We start from the raw sequence: 22,502 nt of genomic DNA, 5'->3' as shown, positions 1-22,502 counted from the left end.
TATATATATATACACATATAGGAAGAAACAAGCAAATGTGTGAAATTAAGGTTTGTGCACGCATGCGCGATTATGATACATCCATATATATTAACTGTGTTTGACAACCATTTAATGCACGGAGCGTAAATAAAGGGAAAATGTGCGCAGATTGGGTGCAGATATGCGCCAAACCCCTCTAGATATGAAGGCGTAAATGTGCTCGTGCTCTCGTGAGGGTTTTCGCGTGGGGGAGGGGACCCCTACACATCACTGCTGCTGCTGCTGCTGCTCAGTGTGTGTGGATGGCGTGGGCTTCTCTCCTCCAAACCGCACAGCATCATCATCATCATCATCATCACCACCACCGCCACTCGGTTCACAGCAACAGCCGCGTACGCACCACCATCCTCATCCTCCTTCCCATCCTCCTCATCACCATCTCCAGGCTGACGAGGGAGCGCGTCGGAGGGGAATAAAGGTGAGCTCGAATAATGATCATAATTCGGATTGTTGGCGGCTGATTGTGGATTTTCTTTTTCTTTTCTTTTCTCTTATTATTACGCGTTAAGATGTCATGAGACGATGGGCGTGTTCTGCAACCGTTTGCTCCACACAGCTATTAAAGATCAATTTTGTGAATCGGGGCCTGTAATCCGGTCCAAGTCGTGACGAGCTGCTGGCGGTGTGATTTCTAAGAATGAGCGCAGATGTCGGGATGCAGGCGAGCCGACGATCGGCTGCTATTTGTGACAGATTTATATTTTTTAATCCCGGCTGTGTTTGTAAAATGTGTAAATTGGCCTGTTAGCGACAAGGCCTTTTTTTTCATCCCCCCCCTTAACATCAATGAAGGCGATTAGGACTGAACTGTAGGCTTAAATTTGCTCATTTGCAATCTGAGTCTTGCATTCACATTTTTTTTTTTTGCTTTAATAACTGCTCCTGACAAATAACAATCTGAAAACGGCACAGCACGAATATCATCTATACAAGATCAATAATAGCATAATATTTGGTCTGCAGAAGGATTTTTTGTCGTTTCTGTGCTTCGTGTTGTCTTCAGGTGTCCAGATTATTCATCACACCACTTCACGGCTGATCGAAATCTCCCACTGCTTTAATAAGCTCCTGTGCATGCGATGTGATGGTTATCTGCCTGGCTTGGCATTGCAAGATAGTGTTGAACCATGCTGATCGATTTTTGAATGGGGGGGGGGGGATAATGGAGACAAAATAATAAATAAATATATTATAGGGTAGCTCAAACCAGGGAGCAGTAATATCCATCCCCCCTCATCCTCTCATAAGAGCTGCCTGCTCTTTTTCCACTGACAGGGCTGTGTGTTGCAGCCAGCCTGTAGAGATGCTGTCAACTTGACAACAGGCAAGAAATCAGCAAAAGTAGGCTCAAAGCCTTTGTTAGAGTGTCTGCCTTTAAGCTGTAGTGTCTCTGGGAAAAAAGAGAAATTAAAAGTGAGACTGTAGCTTACCTGTTGCATTAAGTCTAATCTATCTATCTATCTATCTATCTATCTATCTATCTATCTATCTATCTATCTATCTATCTAGGGTCAAAACACATCAGTATTTCACAAAACACAATATTTCAGATTAGTCAACTGCCATTCAGTTGTGTCTTCTGAAATGTCGTAGTGTTTTGACCCTGAGGGTCACCGTAATCTCCCACTGCCGTCATTTTGTGTCTATTTGTAATTATCTTTTGACTCTATAGTCATTTGGTGTATATTTGTAGTCTTGTGTCTCTGTGTGGCCATTTTGTTACTATTTGTAGTCATTCTGTTGCTCTTTGTTGTCATTTGTGTCTCTTTGTATTCATTTTGTGTCTATTTGTGATTCTATTTGACACTTTGTAGCCATATTGTCTCTTTTTAGTCATTTAGTGTCTCTTTGTTGCTACCTTGTAGTCATTTTGTGTCTCTTTGTAGTTGCTTTGTAGTCATTTTGTGTCTCTTTGTAGTTGCTTTGTAGTCATTTTGTGTCTCTTTTTAGCTACTTTGTAGTCATTTTGTGTCTCTTTGTAGTCATTTTGTGTCTCTTTGTAGTCATGAATCTATCTGTAAAAGATCTTAAATAAATAGGCCTACAGATATGGAGCTTTGCTTTCCACATTGTATGTGCTAAAACCCTTAGCTTGGTGGCCACAGTAAAGATTTTATCCCCCAAAAAGGGTGAAAATAGCATCTTTTTAAAAATAAGAGCCTAGAAGATGTAAGCTGTCCAAGTAGGTGCAGGTGCAACAAGCAAGGCTTTTTTTTCTTCAACAGACATTAGGTGAAAGCACAGGTGTTACTAGTAACATTAACTCTATTGTAAATGTACCATTAAGCCATGACATGTGGAAAACACCTGTTGTAGGTATACCATTTGTGTGCAGGGGGTCTGTTTTCTTGAGTCGTCTTGTTGTTTCCTCTCCAGATGCCCAGATTATTTTATGTTTTTAAGGGTTAGTGATTACAGGCCTGTGAGTGCTTGAATCCAAGATATTATTAGGTTAGCGTCCTACAGTTTAGCCTGGCTGACCAGGCCTGCATGGTTCCTTTGATCGGTGCCAGAAAATCTGCTCATCATGCTGACAGTGAGGGATCTGCGGCCTGTTGACTGGAGACGATGTTTGCACTGTGCATTGATCGGGATACACATGCCGTGCATAAAAACACTATGTAGATGCTAAATCTCTTTAAACATACGTATTATTTTTTATTTGATACTCAAAGCTGTAGGTATCACTGAGAGGATTATTCTCATAAATGTTTTCTGCTAATTTGGGTATTTTAAACAACCTAGAGTGCAGTTTTATCACTGTATTTGCACTTTGCCAACAATTTATCCAGGCGGCTGGGCTGCACAGTTAATGTTTTTGCATACCAGCGAATCACATTTGTATGTTTCATAAACCTACGTATCAATATGACATCAGTACAAAATGTGTTGTATCACGTTCACATTACATGTTTATGACACGACTGTCAAATCTGGAGGTGGCGGAGATAATGGTGGAGTTACTGGCCAGAAGAAGCCAGTGACAACTGTTCAAGGCTGTGTGTCAATATTCGCACATTTGAAACTGATGGATGTTTTTAAAGAGAACTCGAGAAAATTTCCAGCCGTGTTAGTGATGACAAAAACTGTGTTTTTGTTGAGAAGTTGGAACATCTTAAGTAGTGTTTGTGGCGAAAAACACTGACATTTCAGGCCAAAACACAATCTTTTCCCTATCCTAACCAAGTGGTTTTGGTGCCTAAACCTAACCAGAGCTTAAACACAGTATTGTCACAACATGAAATAGAAAACCTATTGATAGGAAAGGTAAAGTTGCAGCATAAAGAAGTATAAAGTTTAAACATGTATGTGGTTTGCAGAAAAATAAATTGCCGAGATTTATTCCGGCGAGCCGGTTGTGTGGGTTTCAAATATTTTTTAGCCTAAGTATATTTAGATCTGACTGGTTTTAGTCCACCAATATTAAAATAGATCAATTTATTATATAGGCAATGTGAAGAAATCTGTGAACTAGCAGTTAGATCTACATGTATGTAGACAGAATTTACAGAAAAGACCCCTGACCTCCCTCAGTATTTCTAAGTCGGGCCCTTTATGTACAGCATACCTGGCAGACATTTAAAGCTCCGTCAGCCCGTTATTACCTGTCAGACCTCGTTTTTTTAAACGGGTCAAACTGAGCGCTGCAGTGATGTCCCTCATTCTGTGTCTGTTGTTTCACTGCACCACAAAATCAAAGTGACATGTTGTTTTATCGCGCGGCGACCCGAGGCACACAGCGTTCTATTACAATAGCATATGGATGTGAATATCGTCAGTGATCTACATGAGTCAGTGCCTTGTACATTTTCCTTTCCTTTTTTTTTTTTTTTTTTTTTTTAAATTTTTTAATCAAACTGAGATGTGATACTGCTGCAGACAGGTGAATGGTCATCCATATTCTGGCTTCTTTTTCTCAATTTCAAGCCTCATTTGTTTTAGCACACAGCTCCTCTAAGTCAGCAACTGTTCTGTTTTTCAATTAACGAACATTTATGGCTTTATTTGATTAAACTAAGAAGTATACTTATAATGTATAATACTGTCTTATTGTCAAGTCTGACATTTAATCACGTAATCTGTTAAAAAACCCCTCACATTTTAGAGCAGGATTTTGTGTGTGAGACACAAATAATGAAGTTTTACATGTTAATATGTGGGACGTTATTTGAATGACGACATAAGCAGTGAAGCAGTGAAGGCTCTACAGTGATGCTCTTCTATTTCAAACAGGTGTCTGATCCTGTTGAGCATTATCTCAGTCACGTTGCATTTGAGTCATGGTCACGTACTGTAGCTCTTCTCCAAGAACTCGAACCGATGCATTTAGGGCATTTCCGCACCAAGACACATCCATTAAAAATCACTCTCACTATTCAAGGCCTGATGCCTCGCCCTGTAATTACTGCCCAGGCCCATCTGTGACTCAGCAGTGAAGACGCGCTGGGCAGATATCGAAATGCAACAAGTGTAGTCAGGAAACAAACCATTAAAGGCTGGTTAAATGGTTTGGTTTCCTGGATGAATGTATTATGAATGTATACCATCATACATATATCAAGTAATTCCATAACTTTGTAGTCATTTTGTGTTTCTTTGTAGTCACTTTGTTCCTTCTTCGTAAATTTCGTTCAGTCTCTTCATAGTCACTTTGTTGTCTCTTTGTAGTTACATTGTGTCTCTTCGTAGTTACTCTGTGTTTCTTTGCAGTAATTTTTTGTTCCTTCGTAGTAATTTCTGTCACTTTGTAGTCACTCTGTGTCTCTTTGTTGCCACTTTGTGTCTCTTTGCAGTCACTTTGTAGTCATTTTATGTCTATTTGTAGTCATGTAGTGTCTCTTTTTCAGTCATTCTGCACCCCTTTGTGGTCCTTGTGTCCCTTTGTAGTTGTTTGATTGACTTTCACAACAAGAAATTTGGCTCTTTTTTCAAGTCACTGCCATTTTGTGTTTCTTTGTAGTCATTCTGTGGTTATCTGTAGTCATTTTGTGGTTGTTTTGCTTCTCTTTGTAGTCATTTTATGTCTCTCTGCAGAAATGTTGTGTCCAGTCATTCTGACTCAATTTCTTTTCTGCTTCTCTTTGTAGTCATTTTATGTCTCCTTGTAGTCGTTCTGCACCTATTTGTGGTTGTTTGTGGTTGTTTCATGTTTCTTTGTTGTTGTTTGATTGACCGTCCAACAAAAAATGTGGCTTAATTTCAACAGTCACTTCAGACGGAGGCTTCCTGGGTATAGGCCCAGCCCCGCTCAATAATCTATCTATTTTAATGGGTCACCAGGAATGTGCACTGATGTTTCTGAAGCTCTTTCAAATGCCTCTCTTTATAACAAAGCACCTTTCCCGAAACCTACCACTACATGCTTGGATAATTATGAAAAATACATGAGGTTGACACATTTATATTTCTATTTTCTCCCCAGAGATACGAGAGGTCCCTTGTTGGTTGAGTGAGCCAGGAGTCAAATCTTCAAATCTGTGAGGTGTATCCTGAACAAAGTGAAGTCCCAGCACGTTCAGGTGGCCTCTCCGCTAAACCTTTGACCACTTTAGTGTCTCCTGAACCTCTTAAAAATGGAGGACGGTTACCAAAACCGGACTGCATTCATAAAAGGTGCCAAAGACATTGCCAAAGAAGTCAAGCGGCAAGCATCTAAGAAGGTTGGCCGTTCAGTGGATCGGGTGACCGATGAGTATAGCAAGCGCTCCTACAGCCGCTTTGAAGAAGATGATGATGATGACTACCCTGTGCAGGGAAGCCAGGATGGCTACTACCGCGAAGACAGCCAGGCAGCTAATGATGACGAGGGCGGCCACAGTGACTCAACAGAGGGTCACGATGAGGATGATGAAATCTATGAAGGCGAATACCAGGGGATACCCAGGGCTGATTCGGGCAAAGGCAGCCTGGCTGGAGGCCCGGGCTCGGTGAGGGCCGGCGCTCAGCAGTTCAAAGATGTCGGAGTGTCTGAGGCCGAGAGGAGGAAGGACCAGGAAGAGCTGGCTCAACAGTACGAGACCATTTTACAAGAATGTGGTCACGGGAAGTTCCAGTGGACCTTGTACTTTGTGCTGGGGCTGGCTCTCATGGCGGATGGTGTGGAGATCTTCGTGGTTGGGTTCGTCCTGCCCAGCGCTGAGAAGGATATGTGCCTGTCTGAACCTAACAAGAGCATGCTAGGTAAGACTCTTTTACAAGAGACTGGGGCTCCTCCTTCTGATGTAGGCTACAGGTTCTTCTTTGGCTTTGTCACAGTGCATTTCTATGTTGCTATTTGTGGTACAGTTGTTTGATGAATGTCATTCCCAAGTCGTCAAATCCTGACACTTTGATTTGGTGGCAGCCTGATCTAAAGTGTCAGCAGTTGACGAGAGATTCACAATCTTTCTCCAGAATCGCTTTCTGCTCCATCAAAGGATATGCCTGTGTATCATCAACAAATCTCCAAAACCAACAAAGAATTGATCCCACGAGAAAGTCTTGGCCGAGTATCCAGGCCTTATGTAACTTATTTTCTCTCAGCCACGAAGCCTCATTGGTGTCCAAAAGAATATTACAAACACTTCAGTGAGCCACATTACGCTGGATAAAATGCTCCTTCATTACCATAAACATGTGCAGTGCTGCTGCCAGAAATGCTCAGTAGAGCACCAGATTTGTGTTGATCCACGGCTGAAAATAGTCCCCAACAAATATATTTTTACTTCTGTTTGAGTGAAGTTTCCTCAAAACTGCAGTGTCCACCTGTTTAAGTTAATTAATGAGGTTTTGAAAAAACACAAACAAACAATATACTTAATGTCTCCAGTGGAGAACAGATACAAGTTTGAAGACTTGTGGAAATTTCATCAAAACTATTAAATAATTTAATTTAACAACCACTGACATTTTGCATTCATGTGTAACAGTCCAGTTTCCTTTGCTCTCTCTGCGTGTCTGCAGGTCTGATTGTATATTTTGGGATGATGGTTGGGGCTTTCCTCTGGGGGGCTCTGGCTGACCGGATAGGCCGTCGGCAGTCTCTTCTCATCTCTCTCTCCATCAATAGTGTCTTCTCCTTCTTCTCCTCCTTCGTCCAGGGATACAGCACCTTTCTGTTTTGCCGGCTCCTCTCCGGCGTCGGGTAAATTGGAAAATGTTGTTCAATACGTGTTTTTTCATTGAGATGCTTAAATCCATTTGTGGAGAAAATCAATCAGTTTCCCACAGAGCTTCTGTGAGTTGGTTTTGCACCATGGGGATGGAAAAATGAGAGCAAATAATGTTAAAGCTTTAGTGAGCAAACAAGATTATCAGTGCAGTAAATGAAAGGCTGTAAGATTCAAGCTGTGGTGCCTCCGCTTGTAACTAATTGCTATAGTTCACATTCAGGAGTTTGAAGAAATATGCTCTCATTCATGTAATTATACCACGTCTGGCATAGCCCTAATTAAACCTTAAAGAGCCAATACATGTGGTAATAAATCATCATTCCTCTTATTTCGTTGTACCAATTGCTGTCAATCTGAGCTCTGTGTGCATCTCTTAATCTTAAACAGTTCTACTCTGGGCTCAGTTGGTGTTTGATTTTTGCAGGATCGGTGGCTCAATTCCCATTGTGTTTTCCTACTATTCTGAATTTCTGGCCCAAGAGAAGCGTGGCGAGCACCTCAGCTGGCTCTGCATGTTCTGGATGATTGGGGGCATATACGCATCTGCAATGGCCTGGGCTATTATCCCACATTATGGTGAGTACGGTAACCTGTCCCTGAATTTATGAGGTTTTTGGTTGGTTACCACTGCGCTGTTCAAGCTAGCTTATATTCCTTATTTTAAAAAGCTATAGTTCAACCTTTTGGGGACTTTGGGGACCAGGCCAAAGCCAGTTAGCTTAGCTAAGCTTAGCATAAATAGGTTCTAGTTGTGTTTAAAGATAACACTACTATGGGTTCTTTGGTGCTGACCAGTTTCAGACACTTTGCCCAACACAGAAATAGTCTGGTACACAACCGCTTGCAAATTGTTGAATTATCTTTTTTTCACACTTTTTGTTTGTATTAAATCAATTAGATATAAAATGATAAATGAGTGAGCTTCAGAGGTACTAGTTGGTGGATATCGTTACCTTTGGAGCTGTTTCGATTCTTCATGCTAAGCTAAGCTAAGAGGCTGCTGACTGTATCTTCATATTTAACTTTCAGCCATGACAGTATTAGGATGGTATCAGTTGTCTTATCGAACACTCCACTAGAGAGAGAGAGTAAACTTATTTCCTAACTATTCCTTGAAGGGGCATTTTGTAATATATGGTCAGAATCTTTGTTTAAAACATTAAAACTAACAGTGTTGACGTTATTTATAAAGATGTTCTTGTACTGTCTTGCACCAAAAGCTAAGCTATATGATATCCACAGTAGTGGCAGCTGCTTCTTTGTCTTATATGTGAACAAAATAAACTTACAAAATGTCAAGGAAGGAAGTATTTAAATCTAATTCCGTTACTAAACAAACAAAAAAGAAATACAACCAAATTACAACAATACACTGTCTGAATTAAAGTTTCGTTTAGACGTGCTAAATAAAACCCACCAAAACAGTCTTGGTTTGTCTTTCAAAAGCTATCTCTGGTTTGGTCAAAATAAATGGCGATGATGTCCCCCCTCCCCATCATCTGAGGTTGTCGTGCGAACAGACTCTCGTCAGCTAATAGGTCCACTTAGCACCACGGCTAGCTAAGCTACTTGCTTACAGCAGCTAGCCACTACCGCCAAATATAGCTACTTATTGGTTAGGCTGCCCCCTGTAGTTTTAACTTCATAATCTTTCGTAAGAATTACATCTTTAACACACAATTTCAAAGGTTCAGCTTTGGCTGCGGGGTGATTTTTTATTTTTTTTTTGCTAGCAGATGTTTACCCAGAGTCACTGCACTGCCCCTGACCTCTGACTCCCCTGGAGGGAGAAAAAATAACAACATGGTTCATATCAAATTAAACATATTCCAGACGGTGCCTTGTAAGAGATTGATTGTCTGACCTTATCTGACCTTATTTGACTTGTGAAATTGAAAAGTGTGAGGTGTGAGCTCGTGTCTTTGTGTCGTTTTGTCTTCTCAGGATGGAGTTTCCAGATGGGCTCAGCGTATCAGTTCCACAGCTGGCGTGTGTTTGTGTTGGTGTGTGCGTTTCCTTGTGTCGCAGCCATCTCTGCCCTCAGCGCCATGCCGGAGAGCCCACGCTTCTACTTGGAGGTTAGCAGATGTTCTCGTTGACTTGAGCGTTTTTTGTGAGTTACACTTTCGCTAACATAATACCCAACCTGTTAAATGTGTGTAAGTAAAGATCATTTCTTCTTCTTCTGGCTGTTTGGGTGAATGGGGATGAAGACTAAAAACAAAGGAATGTTTTACACATTTGTTTTTTTCCAAACAGAATGGCAAACACGATGAAGGCTGGATGATTCTGAAGCAAGTCCACGACACTAACATGCGAGCAAAGGGACACCCGGAGAAGGTGTTTTCTGTGAGTATCCCTGAGAAAACCCTGTGATATTAAGTCACAACTAATACTTCCATTAGCCTACGGTCAGTGAACATCTTCACAGCAGGCAATACCATTTTCAATCAGGAGAGACCAGCAGATGAAGATAATGTTTATTACAGCAGAGTTTTATCAGAATATCTGTGGTGCTTGGACTCTCCAGCGAGATTTTTGCACTGCAGCAAGCTGCAGCTGCAAGCAAAACCTCCGCATGTAGTCCAGACATTGTTGTTGGTGGTGGTGGTGGTGGCTGAAGACTTTGCTGAGACAGATAGGCTGATGACAAGTTGAAGCCGATGAATCTTCCGGCCTCGGGGAACGTCTGAAGAGTGGGTGGTGATGGGGAGGTGGAGGGGGCGCACAAACAGGAGCATGAATGAATTAAAGGCAGGGAGAGAGGATCGTATTTAAAAAGACAGCAACAAGATGATAGGCTATTAGTGAGACTAATGTTAGACTCAAGGAATTTAAAGTGAGTAAAGAAAGGGGGGAAAAACTAAAGAAATAATCATGCAAAACTATAGTCTTTTAAACTTTAGCTAGAGCTTCATGTGTTTATTTAAATTAGGTTTCGGGGCATTTTATGACTTTCTAACATCATGGACAGCAGTAACATGACGGGTAATCAGTGGGAAAGAGAGACTGGGAACTACAAGCAACACATACCATGGGCTGTTTGTAGTGTAAGCTGCGATGTGATCTGATCACAAGTGGACAGCTCTAAGTGGTGGTGTGAATGTACTCAAGACACGTTGAGCACCATTTTAGATTCGGAGGGGGAGAAGCCACAAACACACGCAGAATGGATTACATACTGCCTGATTTCCATGTGGTTCACTGTGATGCAGCATTCAAGTTTGTGCTTATTTACCTGCTAATGTTAGCAGCAGATGTTTATGAGCATGGCTAACTATTGAACTAGTAACTGTGCTATTCCCAGACTTCCTTACAAACTTGCATGATTTTTGACATTTGATGAGTGAGGAGCAGCCTAGCGAACTTTGCGATTCTCTGCTACCACAAATTCACAATTACTAATAACTTCCTGAAAATTCGGCATTAGATGCATTGCATTAAGTTTGTTTGTTTCTTTGTAGAAAAGGGTCTGTTCTGTTGCTGCATCCCTTTACCAGCCTCTCTGCTTCTATAGTCTCTAAAGTGCATCGAATCTCCAAACATTTAGAAGCTGTTTTAACACACTGTTTGAATTCCTTGCACACAATTCATGAAAGAAGACAACCTCTTATTGTCGGCAAACACAAATGGATTGTTGCAAATGGATTTCCAGAAATGCCAAATGTGGCAAAGTGTCCCTCTAAAGGACTTGTGTCTCTTTCATCCAAGGTCACCACAATTAAGACTGTGAAACAGATGGATGAGTTGGTGGACACCGGCACCGACACTCCAGTCTGGCAGCGCTACAGGCTGAAGATCATGAGCCTCTCCCAACAGGTGAGTGAAGTCAGAGGAGATTTGTTTGTGTGAAGGCAGCTCTGAACCCAAACTGTAGCCAAGCATTGAGAGCATTGAATAAAGCTCCCCTGAGATCATATCTGAGATGGTTGCTCCCTTTAAAGATGCAGTTTTACAGTTAATGCAGCAGAATATGAGGGCATGCCCTTAAAAGGCCACAGCGGAGCAGAAGCAAACTGTGTGGATGGAGGCGTGGGTGGCAGCGAGTACAAGAGTAGCTAAGAGGTTCAAGACGGCAACTTTTTCCTTATTAATTATTTTGACTTCTTGACCTACATCTGACTTAATGAGTAAATCAAACTGAAAATCAACAGTAGTATTACAATTTTTTCATCCGTGTCAACGTCTTTTGCGAAACAAACTACTTAACTGAATATTGTCTTACATCAGTTTGACCCTCTTGTGTGTAAACGTGTCGTTGTGTTGCATACCGCTGCAGCACCACCGCTCCGGGCAGAAACTTAAACCAGATTTTAATTTGCATTCTGCCTACGTTCTGCTCCACGCCTACACCCTCCGTTTCCTCCCGGATGTGCAGCTGCACCACCAGCTTGACGCATGCTGAAAAGTCTCCATCCTTAAAGTCCATTTTGAATTTGAAGCTGTCAAGTGGAAGGCGAGGAGGGTTCATGCAAAGATCTTTGGAAGGAGGGAATCTTTTGGAGAACGAACCCCGGCCGCGGTCGTGTTGTGTTCAAGTTTTAACCTCCCAAATATCTCCTAAATTCCCCGATTACAATAGGAACACATGCAAAGTATAAACATGTCAAATCTTTAATTAAAGTGTCTTTTTTACGGCTCGCAGATAAAGAACAACATCCTCGCCACCTTCAACCCAGAATATAAACGGACGACCTTCATGCTCATGGCTGTTTGGTTCACCATGTCTTTCAGGTAAATGTAAGGCTCAAAAAAAAACCTTTGCTCATGTTCACCTCATGTTTTTTTTGGTTCACTTCATCTGCTCTGCTCCTCTAAAAACTCTGCAGCTACTACGGTCTGACAGTGTGGTTCCCAGACATGATCAAATACATCCAGAAGCAGGAGTACGAGTCACGCACAAAGACCTTCACTAAGGAGCGAGTGGAGCACGTCACTTTTAACTTCACCCTGGAAAACCAAGTGCATCGCCAGGGACACTACTTCAATGACAAGTAAGTGTCTCGTGAGCTGCAGTTATTCTTCCTGGATTAGTCATCGATACAATCAGATTTACGTTTGAATGCTGCTTAATCGTTAAAGCACAAGCACACAACATTGAACCTGTGACCTGCTCACCAGGTTCCTCAACCTGAAGATGAAGTCAATGGTGTTTGAAGACTCTACGTTTGAGGAGTGCTACTTTGAGGACATCACCTCCACACACACCTTGTTCAGGAACTGCACCTTCATTGCAAGTTTGTTCTATAACACAGGTAAATATGAGCGGAACGTGTTCAGCATCGATGTGCACCAGAGTGGACAGTCAGTAACAGGAGGATGTTGCAATTAAGGCTTCTAACAATGATTCATTTAGCAATGAATGAGCATTTTTTTTCTATTTTCTGATAATTTATTATTTTAACTGGCAACAAAAAGTGAAATTTGACATCACAAGCACTGACAGCTCAGGGTGAACTGTACAAAACATACATTTAAACCTAACACATTTTTCAGACATTTCTGGCATAGAGCAACAGAATTAACAAACAAAAATGACATGTTATGACTTTAAGAAATTGGGAACACTTTTAACACTCAAGCCATTTGTTGACTATTTACACATCAAGTTGGCGTGGAAAAAACATAAACATTAACACGGAGGCAGCCCATAAATGCGAGTTAACGCTTTTTTTTGGCTCTGTTTTTGGTCTCCACCACCTCTTGAGGGAAATATCGCCTTGTTAGCTACTAAATGCTCTAATGTGTTCACCAGCTAGTTGCTAACAATTCTCTGGCCTGTTGGTCCTGAGTAGAAAGCGTACAGAGGGCTTGTCAGACCTTTTGTTTTTTTTAAAAACATCTGCCTGCTGCATCTGGGAACAACACTGATGAGAGGAGCCAGCCAAAAACAGATGCTCCCCAGAGTCTGATGATAATTATATGTGAGTCTCTTTTCAGATTACACATACAGTCGATCCATTGTTAGTATAAAGATTTTTTGCAGCTTTATAGTGAAATAAATCAGAGAAACTCTGCTCTGCATTAGGTTGATTGCACAGTGATGATAAGAAAAAATAAAGATTTATTTGTCCTGCACTTAACAAAAACAGTGTTTTGCAGCAAACACAAAAGCAAAACAATAAAACAAATGGCAATAAAAGAGAAATAAAACCTCTAACAATGGATGATTAAAACCGTAACATCTCAGAGGATAGAATGTTAAAAACAAAGTAATGGATTCATTAAGACAGAGCAGTGCAGGAATATGTCAAGAATAAAGTAATTTAAAAGAGAACAAATTAACATGAAATTTAATTGACACCACAATTATCAAAAGGCTTTCCGCTGCTTACCTGTCGCACTGTTTCGACATCCAAGTTGATTTGCTGTGAGTAACCAAGTTTGGGAGATAGTGGCTGTAAAGATGTCTGCCTTCCCTTGAATATAATGAAACTTGACGGCACATCTGAATCTGGCACATTTCTATGACTCAACAACAACGTCTTTTTTCAGAAATCACGACCCCGGTTACTCAAGATAATCCACAGAGGTTGTTGCGGGCGGTTTCATGTAGGAACTGTTTTCGCCGTTCTTCCACTCGTGCTGGTGACAGCGCGGGATGTAAATATTAATGGCGTCCTCCTCGGCTGAGCTGTAACGTTGGCTTAGTTAGCTTGGTTAGGCAGCCTCTCATATGTGAGTAGATGCACGCTTCCTTTTGCGCAGTGATGCGGCTAGCAGTTGCTTCTAGTTCCATTTAATTGGCGAGAAAGCAGACATCTCTACTGCCGATATCTCCAAATGTCGACATGTATTTTTGATTTTCGGCAGAACTGTCCCTTTAATGATTAAAAAAAAAGCTATTAAGACGAAACAGATGTGAGAATGTGTTCCCTGGATAATCAGAACCAAAGCTCTCCTCAGAGACGACTTGACACAAAACAACCTCATGTGTGTTTGGACGACATCATTTTGGTCATCTGCTGTTATCTTTACATTTTCTTTAATATCGGCTTCTAAAACAAGTGCACCCGACAACGTAATTGATAGAATCTGCAGCTCGTTTACATGTGAATGTTTTTAACTATGCACAGTTTGTCTATGAGGGTGCTGCAGTCTGTGGTGGAGTTTAGCTGTGTGGATTTGATTTCTTGTGTTTTCAATCAATATGTCACATTGTGCCTGAGAAAACAGAGAGCACCAGTCGTAAATCTTCGCTTCCGCAGCGGCTTTGAGAGCATCGGCACATCTTCTCACCCCTGAAGCCAACAATGCATTCGTTTACGTTTATGTCATTTGTGCATCTAGAACTTTATGATCGTTCAGCACTTTTATGCCTGACTCTCTTTCGTGAAGTTGTTATAAATTATTGGTATGGAAGCAATTTCCCCAGTCTGATGAGAAAACCCGGATTGTGCAGTTTGTGCAGCTGCAGGCGGCAGAGTATGAAGAGAGAGTGAAGTAACGGGGCTTGTAACCTCCAGGCAAAGTGGTTTTGGAAGACAATGCAACCTCTCCAGACCTTTTTCTATATTGTTTGTGTTATTTATTTTAAAAACAACCACAATGATGGATGCCGTTCTTGTGTTTAGTCTTTGCTGAAAAGCAATTTTGATTAAGAACAGCCACCGACAGAGGACTGGTTGTGTGGTGGCCAGTGGCGGACTCAGGATGTTTGATGGGCAGGGGTGGGAAAAAAAAAAAAACTATATAAAGAGCACCACATTTATACATGGGGCACAGAAAATCTTGATGTATTTGTGGTAAAGAGAGGGCACTTCCCCAGGTTTTGTCCACTGGAAGAGGGCACTTTATCATGCTTTATCTACAATAGGGGCATAGGGGCAAACGAGTCCACCAGTTCTTCAGTCGGAAAATAGATAATTTTTGCAAGTGTGTGTAGGTTCGGTTTAAGAGGTGGGGACTGAAACACTGAAGCCAGTCTCAATCAGTGTCTTTGATTCGGTATTGCACAGCAGTAACTCTTCTTTCTCTTTCTCGTTTGTCAGATTTGTTCAAATACAGGTTTGTCGACTGTAAACTGGTCAACAGCACGTTCCTCCACAACAAGGAGGGCTGCATGCTCGACTTCAGCGATGACTTCAACAATGCCTACATGATATACTTCGTCAACTTCCTCGGCACGTTGGCAGTGTTGCCTGGCAACATCGTGTCGGCTCTATTAATGGACAAAATTGGGCGTTTAAGAATGCTGGGTAGGAAAATCACATCATATTGATTTTAATTGGCTTTTGACCACAGAGTCTGTTTAGCTTAACGTGATTCTTGCTCCTCCCTGCAGCGGGATCCAGCGTCATATCTTGTGTCAGCTGTTTCTTCCTGATGTTTGGCAACAGCGAGTCAGGGATGATCGCCCTCCTGTGCCTGTTTGGCGGCATCAGCATCGCCTCATGGAACGCCCTGGATGTGATAACAGTGGAGCTCTACCCCTCAGATAAAAGGTAAGACGAGATGCACAAACATGTTCTTTAATTTTTGATTTTTATGTTCTCCTGCTTATGTTATTTTAACATTTTTATGACAGATATCTATTTGTGTATTCTTATAATTTTTAATGCTTATTTTATATAACCATAGGCTTATTTTGCTATTTATGGGGAGTGGAGGTTATTCCTGAAAGTGTACAGGTTAAATATTTTCTTTTGATTGATGTTCACATGATCCTAGAGGAACCTATTTAATAAACCTGAAAATGAAACAGCGTTATATTTTTACCACATATGTCTTATTTGAATAAAGCTAAAATTGAAAATGCAACAATTGAATTTTTTATTTCAACTCAAGAAATACAAGTTATAGTAAAGTTGTAGTAAAAGAATAATGTTCAACATGTAATGCAGATCAGTTTAAAGCAGGGAATTAATGATCAGTGTTGTTACTAATCTATGGAGGACGGAAACGGCCAAAATAAATAAGTAAGTAAATGACTGACTCAATAAATAAATAAATAAATGAATAAATAATTTGCCTTTAAATGCACCAAAAGTGATTTTAAAAATAAATGAAGGCATTAACTACTTTATAAAATGTGACAAATTAATATTCCTGTTTTTAATCAGCTTCTGTATGTATTTACTTATTTATTACATTATCTATTTACTTTTCTATTTAATTTAACATATTGTTTATTAATTTATTCCTTGTTAAATTTATTTACATATTCCTTTTTTTATGTAATTCTTTTCTATTTGCATTTGCCAAGATTATACATTAATTAATTTGTAAATAAAAACTGAATAAATTAAGATATACATTTGTGAATTTGTGAGAAAGGAAACACATATGGAAATTAATACATAAGAGAATTAGCAGAAGCAAAATTTAAACAGAAATATACATTTATGACACTTTATATACATATATGCCTGCATTTTGTGTATTTGTGGTGTATTCTATGGAATTTGTACCTATTTATTGAGCCGTCTATTTATTTTTATTCATTGTTGATTTTGGCTTAGTCGGCCCTCCATACTAATCCACCTGTTTGTATCAGCTGCTGAAACTCCCATGTCTTCCTGTTCTCTTGTGTTCAGGTGCACAGCGTTTGGTTTCCTGAATGCCCTCTGCAAGCTTGCGGCCGTCCTGGGCATCAGCATCTTCCAGTCATTCGTCGGCATCACCAAAGCCGTGCCCATCATATTCGCTGCCGGCGCCCTCGCCGCAGGTAGTTTCCTTGCAACAAAGTTGCCTGAAACACGAGGCCAAGTGTTGCAGTAAAACAAACAACCAGTAGTGGGCAGCAGAGCACAGCTGGAGTGTGTGTGTTTGACAACTAGAGCCCGAACATCCCCGAGAGCTACAGCGCTGCCCGTCACACACCAACAGAACAGACTGCCATCCCCATTGTAAGCCCAGAATCCTTTGAAATATGGATTGCATCATTCAAAGTCTTTACACGAAGAGCATCATGATAACTACATCTGAATGACAACAGCTGCCCATCAGGTACTAAAAACATCAGATCCTTTTAGACATGGGTGACGCAGAACTAATTGTGTTCTGCAGTGAGGATAAAAAAGTAAATTTCCTGGCCCCCAGATCAACAATATCAATTGAGAAGATGTCAAGAAGAGATGAGACTGATTAAAAAAAAGCCATTTACGGGGGGGATGCGAAAAGATTTAGTCTATGCATGTGGTCGATTTTTCACATATGATTGCAGTGTTCTTCTCCCTCGTCTGTCCTCGACCTCAGTGACTGGCTTTCAGTGCTGCTTTTTGATTTGCTGTGATGTTCCCGGTACATTCACTTCCGTTCTGAATCAGACTGATGCTTGATGAAAAGTTTTTCTTTGAAAGTATCCTACAAAGAATTTCAGGGTGAATATATTTTCCTCCAAGAAAAACGCCCGTAACTCTTGATCACTGCCTGAAACTGAAGCCAGACCTGCTGAGAGCTCACACTTTCTACCAAATAATACCAAAACATTCCAGCGAGGCTTCGATTTATTCAGAGACGGAGAATCAAATGTTTCCCTGTCGCTGCGTAAAACCGGTCCTCTCCTCTACGTACAGCCTCAAACCACAGACGGGTGACGATGCATTTCACAGGATTCTCTGTTGTAAATGGGAGTAGTTTGATCCAGCTCCTCAGTGTTCAGTGTTAAACTAATGTTTCTCCCTCCCGATTGTTGCGACGTGCAGCTGTGGCAGTGCTATGGTGTTCATGCCTGCAACACAGGAACATCTGTGGGACGGATTTTGGTCAAGTGCTAGATGTAAGAGCAGATACAACAGTGTGATATTTGCCTAAATTAGTGATGTGAGTGATTGCATGTTTGTCAGGCAAGAGAGAGAGTGACTGATCCATTAAAACAAATCAGCGCAGCCATGTCCACCATATTTTACTGATCCAGCAGCAGAATGTTTGAGGCTAATTTAGAAATAGTTATTTCAGCGTATAACTCACGCAGTAGCTCAGGTGTGGTGAAATGTTTTCGACCACGTTTACAGCTGGTCTCGTGTTTTTAGCACCACTAAACACCAAATTGTTGTACACGCAGGATGATTTTTTTAGCTCTGTACCATTTGCATATAGCTGCATTAATTAGCCTTAATATGAAAACAGTCATTAGATGGAGTGTGAAAGTAAATTCTCGACCTCGGAAAAACTAAAGTAAGTTGTTATCTTCGTCTTGAAATTGTGTTGATGCCTCTCAAAAGTCACGGTATGACTTCATTGTACTCATAAGCACAAATTGAACAGGAAAAACGAGAAAAATCAGCACAAAACAAGAAGATTGATCAGGCAGTGCAGCACAAAATGAGTAATTTTTCATTTTAAGGGTTCCTGTTCCTGTCAATCCTCCATGAGCACATGGAAAAAAAATTGCCAGTCGTGACTTCGATCTAAATTGGAAGCAGTCACTCTGATTTAAAGCCAATTGAGTACCACTTTTTATACATATCACTACTTCGGTATAATTTCTCCAAAGGTGTACATCAATATGTGTGCTGACAATCAGTGAGTGAGTACATGGGTGTTGCTGCTGCTGTAGAGTGTGTAATTGACCTAAAGACATCCTCTGGATTGTGTGTCGGTGTGTGTGTGTTCAGGATGTTAGAGGCTTTGGAGCTTGTAGTGGACTGATAATGTAACTCAAAAACACACTTATCGCAGCTGTAGGAGTTTGTCTGACCTCTTGAATTGTGTGTTTGTGTGTATGTGAGAGAGAGAGAGAGAGACTTTTTTTAAATAGTTCGACTTTTTGATAAGTACGCTTATTCACTTCGTTGCCCCGAGTTAGACTAGAAGATTGATACATCTCTTGTGTGTGTGATTAGCTTAGCTTAGCATGAAGACTGAAAAGCAGTGCAAACAGCCTGTTTAGCTCTGTGTTAACAAAATCTGAAGAAACAGTAAAACAAATTAGATGTCAAGTGAATGCGGATATTGTCAAGTTAGCTTTCCCCTTGTTTCCAGTCTTTATGCTAAGCTAAACTAACTGCCTGCTACTTTAGCGCCCAGGAATGAGAGCGGTATCGATCTCTCAGCCCGCCCTCATTGGAAAAAACATCTACTGTTAAAGCAGCTTGTTACGGCCCAAATTAAGATTTATTGTGACGCAGCGGCGACCCCCAGTGGCCGTCGCAGTTAGTGCAACAACAAAGAAGGAAGTCCACACAAGGAATGGGTCAAATAAACACAGGAGAGCACTGTGTGTGTCCAGTGTGGAACCAAAAGTCAACGTTGAGTTATTTTAATTTGCATGACGAACGTTTTTAACCAAAACTACAATCTTTCCCTAAACCTGACCAAACTGTAACCACACGACGAAGCTCCTCTTCGCCTGTCGCTGGTACGATGTCAGCGGTCATGTTGCTTTGGGAACGGTGATATATGTCATCTTGGGAGTCACTGGCAATCGATCTATCACTTCTTTGGGTATGAGGATGTTTTACAATCTTTTAATGAAACTCATAACAAGAGTGGAGTAAGAGTGTTTCTCAAAATGTCGAACTATCGCTGTTGAATCTAGATTACATTCTGAGGATGTGCTGTTTGTCTCCAAGTGTTTTGATGTATGTAATGAACAAATGTGTCCTGTCTCGTTCATGTTGGAGTGACTGTTTGGACGTGTTGTTAATGTGCGGATGTGTGTGCATAAGCTGACTCTAAATCGTCTCTCACATATTTTTCTACCTTTTTCTGTTGTTTCATCCCTGCGGTGAATCACAGCTCAGTTGGGGACCACAGAAATATATTTACACTACGAGAGGAATCTAAAAAAAGCAGCCTAGTGCGATATATGCAGTATAGAATTTAATGTTTTGTTCTTCATGATAGACTCGGGTGCTCTTTTGCTGACACAGTCCAGTCTTTAAAAACCCCTCGAGGATAGCCAGCCCTCAGAGATAACGTGCGGTCTGTTCTCTGCTTGGAAACACAGAAAAGGATCTTATCAAATTCACTCAAACGACTTCACCCCGCGATTCCTTCTGTATTCAACCGATTGTGACGCATGTTTGTATCGTATTGTCTGACTTCTTGGACGTCCTGTATGCCAGCTGTTTTTGTCTAAAGCAAGAACTAGTGTTTTCATTGTTGTATGATGACATAGATTTGTTGCTTGCAGTGATTGTTCTTAATCAAAGTGGGGTTAAAAATTGGTGAAACTTGAGTATGTGTTCTGAAAGTAAGTTAGTGGTGACTGTGCTCCTTGTTTACCTTGGACCCAGGTAACTCTTTTTTTATATATATGTATATGCCTGAATTTCTGAGGTGGACGCTTGCAATCGTGGAACTGACCTTGTCGCAGAGGTGCAAGACACGGCCGGAAGAGGGCAATACGCTTAGGCAAAGGGAGCGGAAAATCTGTTTAAATTTGATCAAATTTGACAAAGATTTTGTTTGTCCACGTGAGTCTGTTTAAAAGGGGAAAGTGTAAGCAATAAAGTGGAGGCTTTCCCCGATTCTGAGGAAACAGGAAGTCATTAATCCAAAAGGACCACGGTTTATCAACTCATCAAAAGAGCCCCCTCTGTCAAATTGAAGCTCCTGTCCAAAATGTAAAAGTTTACTATTTAATGTTCCTATGTGTAGAATATTCATTCTATATATATATATATATATATGTATAAACTATCAGAAGGGTCACTGGTTTGAGTTTTATCTATGATGACGGCAGTGATATGGGATGTCGTCGAAATAAAGCGAACGCCAGTCTGAAGACTTCCCCTGTTAAAGGGATGGAGGATTTCTCGTGGCATGATTTCCGTCTTCTCGATGCTTAAAAGCACACAGATCTGTCTCGAACGGATCCTGAACAGAAGGGCCGACCCCATGCCAGAAAACAGCTCCTTCATCTGCAAAGAACTGCAAGGATCCTTCGCTGTAGTTTGGACCGAAGGACTTTATGTTTGCCTTTTTTTTCTTTAGTTTGACTCTGACCTGTTTATTAAAATGATACTCTATATGTGAGTTCAATTCAAAATTCAATGTACTGTGTGTAGAAACTGTAGATGTTTGTATGTGCAAGTTTTGGAATTTGTGCAACAAAAAGATCAAGGAAAACAGTTCCAAAAAAAGTTCAATATGACACAAATCTATTGTGTGTTGTCTTTGTGTTTTGTAAATGAAGACTGAAAAATCTTGGTAAATTCAGTATTTATTACTTCTGGATATTGAGAATATTTTAGTGATGCTGAAAAGGTGCTGTATTTATTTTATGTGAGAGTTGTTCATCATGCTGGGATTTGCACTTGTGTGCCACTTATCCAGTTCTATGAAGAAAATGATAAATCATAATGGAAAAAATAAAACTTAAAGAAAAAAAAAAAATGTCATGGTTTGCATTACACGGTGTGAAGTCAATTTATATTTGATTCACAGATTGTCTTCCAACTTCTTAGGCAGGAGGTTGTGCTTCATGGAAGCCCTGAAAGGTCACAGTTCAAACAAATAATTCTCAGTTTTCCCAATGATAAGAAATGTTTTCTTGAGATGAGTTAGTTAAAAAAAAAAAAAAAAGCAGCACAGAGTGCCAGTGGGTCTGAAGGCTACCATCATAGACACACATCAAACCCATCATAAGTGAGAAGAATCCTCTTAAAATATTGAGGATTACTAGTGAAGCAAGTCTGCAGGAGTGATGTGCCCTTTCCTTTGTGAGGCTGAATGACCTGAATATTTGGCTTTTTACATGTACAAGTGAAGTCACAAGTTGCTCATCACAAGGATCCTGATAACCCATTATTCTTGATTTACCAGCTGAAGTCATCCGTTTGGCAGGAGGGCTTTTGTGCATCATTCCCCCCCACCCCATTTTGTTAATATGAAATTGCATTTTCTTATTTCCACAAGATCATAGGCAATAGTAGCAAACAAAAAGTAAAGAAATAAATGACTTAATACATTATGAGCTACAGTCTGAGTCATTTGAGGACAACACTGTAAACATCTTGACCAGAGAAGACAGCTGGTTTGAAAGAAGAGTAAAATAATCCATCCATGTCAAACTGGAACGACCATGTTTGAACAGTGGAGGTGGGCCTGTGACCTTACTGATCACCTACAATGCAGTACTGAGTCATCTCCCCAGGCAGCATAACCACTCACTCCTGGGCTCATCTAGCAACCCGCATGAAGTAGAGATGCACCGATCAGGATTTTTGGGGCCGATCACCGAAAGCAGTATCTGCCGATCCCGATATTGCCGATCACAGCGTCAAATCCATCAATTCTTCTGTATTGTTGTCTTGTGTAACTTTCATATAGGCCATCTAATTAATGATTCTTCTTACACAACATTGTATTAAGTATATAAATTAGGAGATGTGAAAGTATCATGAATTGACCACCGTTTTA

The 22,502-nt window shown here is 40.7% G+C and overlaps 1 protein-coding gene across 1 annotated transcript; it reads left to right on the top strand.

Annotated features, from left to right (window-relative positions):
- The first annotated feature begins 136 nt into the window (after positions 1–136).
- Positions 137–21,490, top strand: LOC115578775 (synaptic vesicle glycoprotein 2A-like). The gene is made up of 13 exons (XM_030411937.1): positions 137–460; positions 5,465–6,222; positions 6,985–7,165; positions 7,618–7,769; positions 9,138–9,271; positions 9,453–9,542; positions 10,905–11,012; positions 11,839–11,927; positions 12,023–12,187; positions 12,315–12,448; positions 15,185–15,391; positions 15,478–15,637; positions 16,730–21,490. The coding sequence occupies exons 2-13, from the start codon at positions 5,616–5,618 to the stop codon at positions 16,911–16,913; spliced, it is 2,211 nt and encodes a 736-aa protein (XP_030267797.1). The 5' UTR covers positions 137–460; positions 5,465–5,615; the 3' UTR covers positions 16,914–21,490.
- Positions 21,491–22,502: the final 1,012 nt, after the last annotated feature.

Source organism: Sparus aurata, chromosome 3, assembly GCF_900880675.1.
Source record: "Sparus aurata chromosome 3, fSpaAur1.1, whole genome shotgun sequence".
Lineage (NCBI taxonomy): Eukaryota > Metazoa > Chordata > Actinopteri > Spariformes > Sparidae > Sparus > Sparus aurata.
Note: the sequence above shows the minus strand (reverse complement) of the source record. Positions and strands in the feature narration are given on the sequence as shown.

Coding starts and splice junctions, on each gene's coding strand:
- LOC115578775 (XM_030411937.1), top strand. CDS start 5,616: ATGGAGGACGGTTACCAAAACCGGACTGCATTCATAAAAGGTGCCAAA. Junction 12,188..12,314: donor GGACACTACTTCAATGACAA/GTAAGTGTCTCG, acceptor CCTGCTCACCAG/GTTCCTCAACCTGAAGATGA. Junction 15,392..15,477: donor TGGGCGTTTAAGAATGCTGG/GTAGGAAAATCA, acceptor TCCTCCCTGCAG/CGGGATCCAGCGTCATATCT.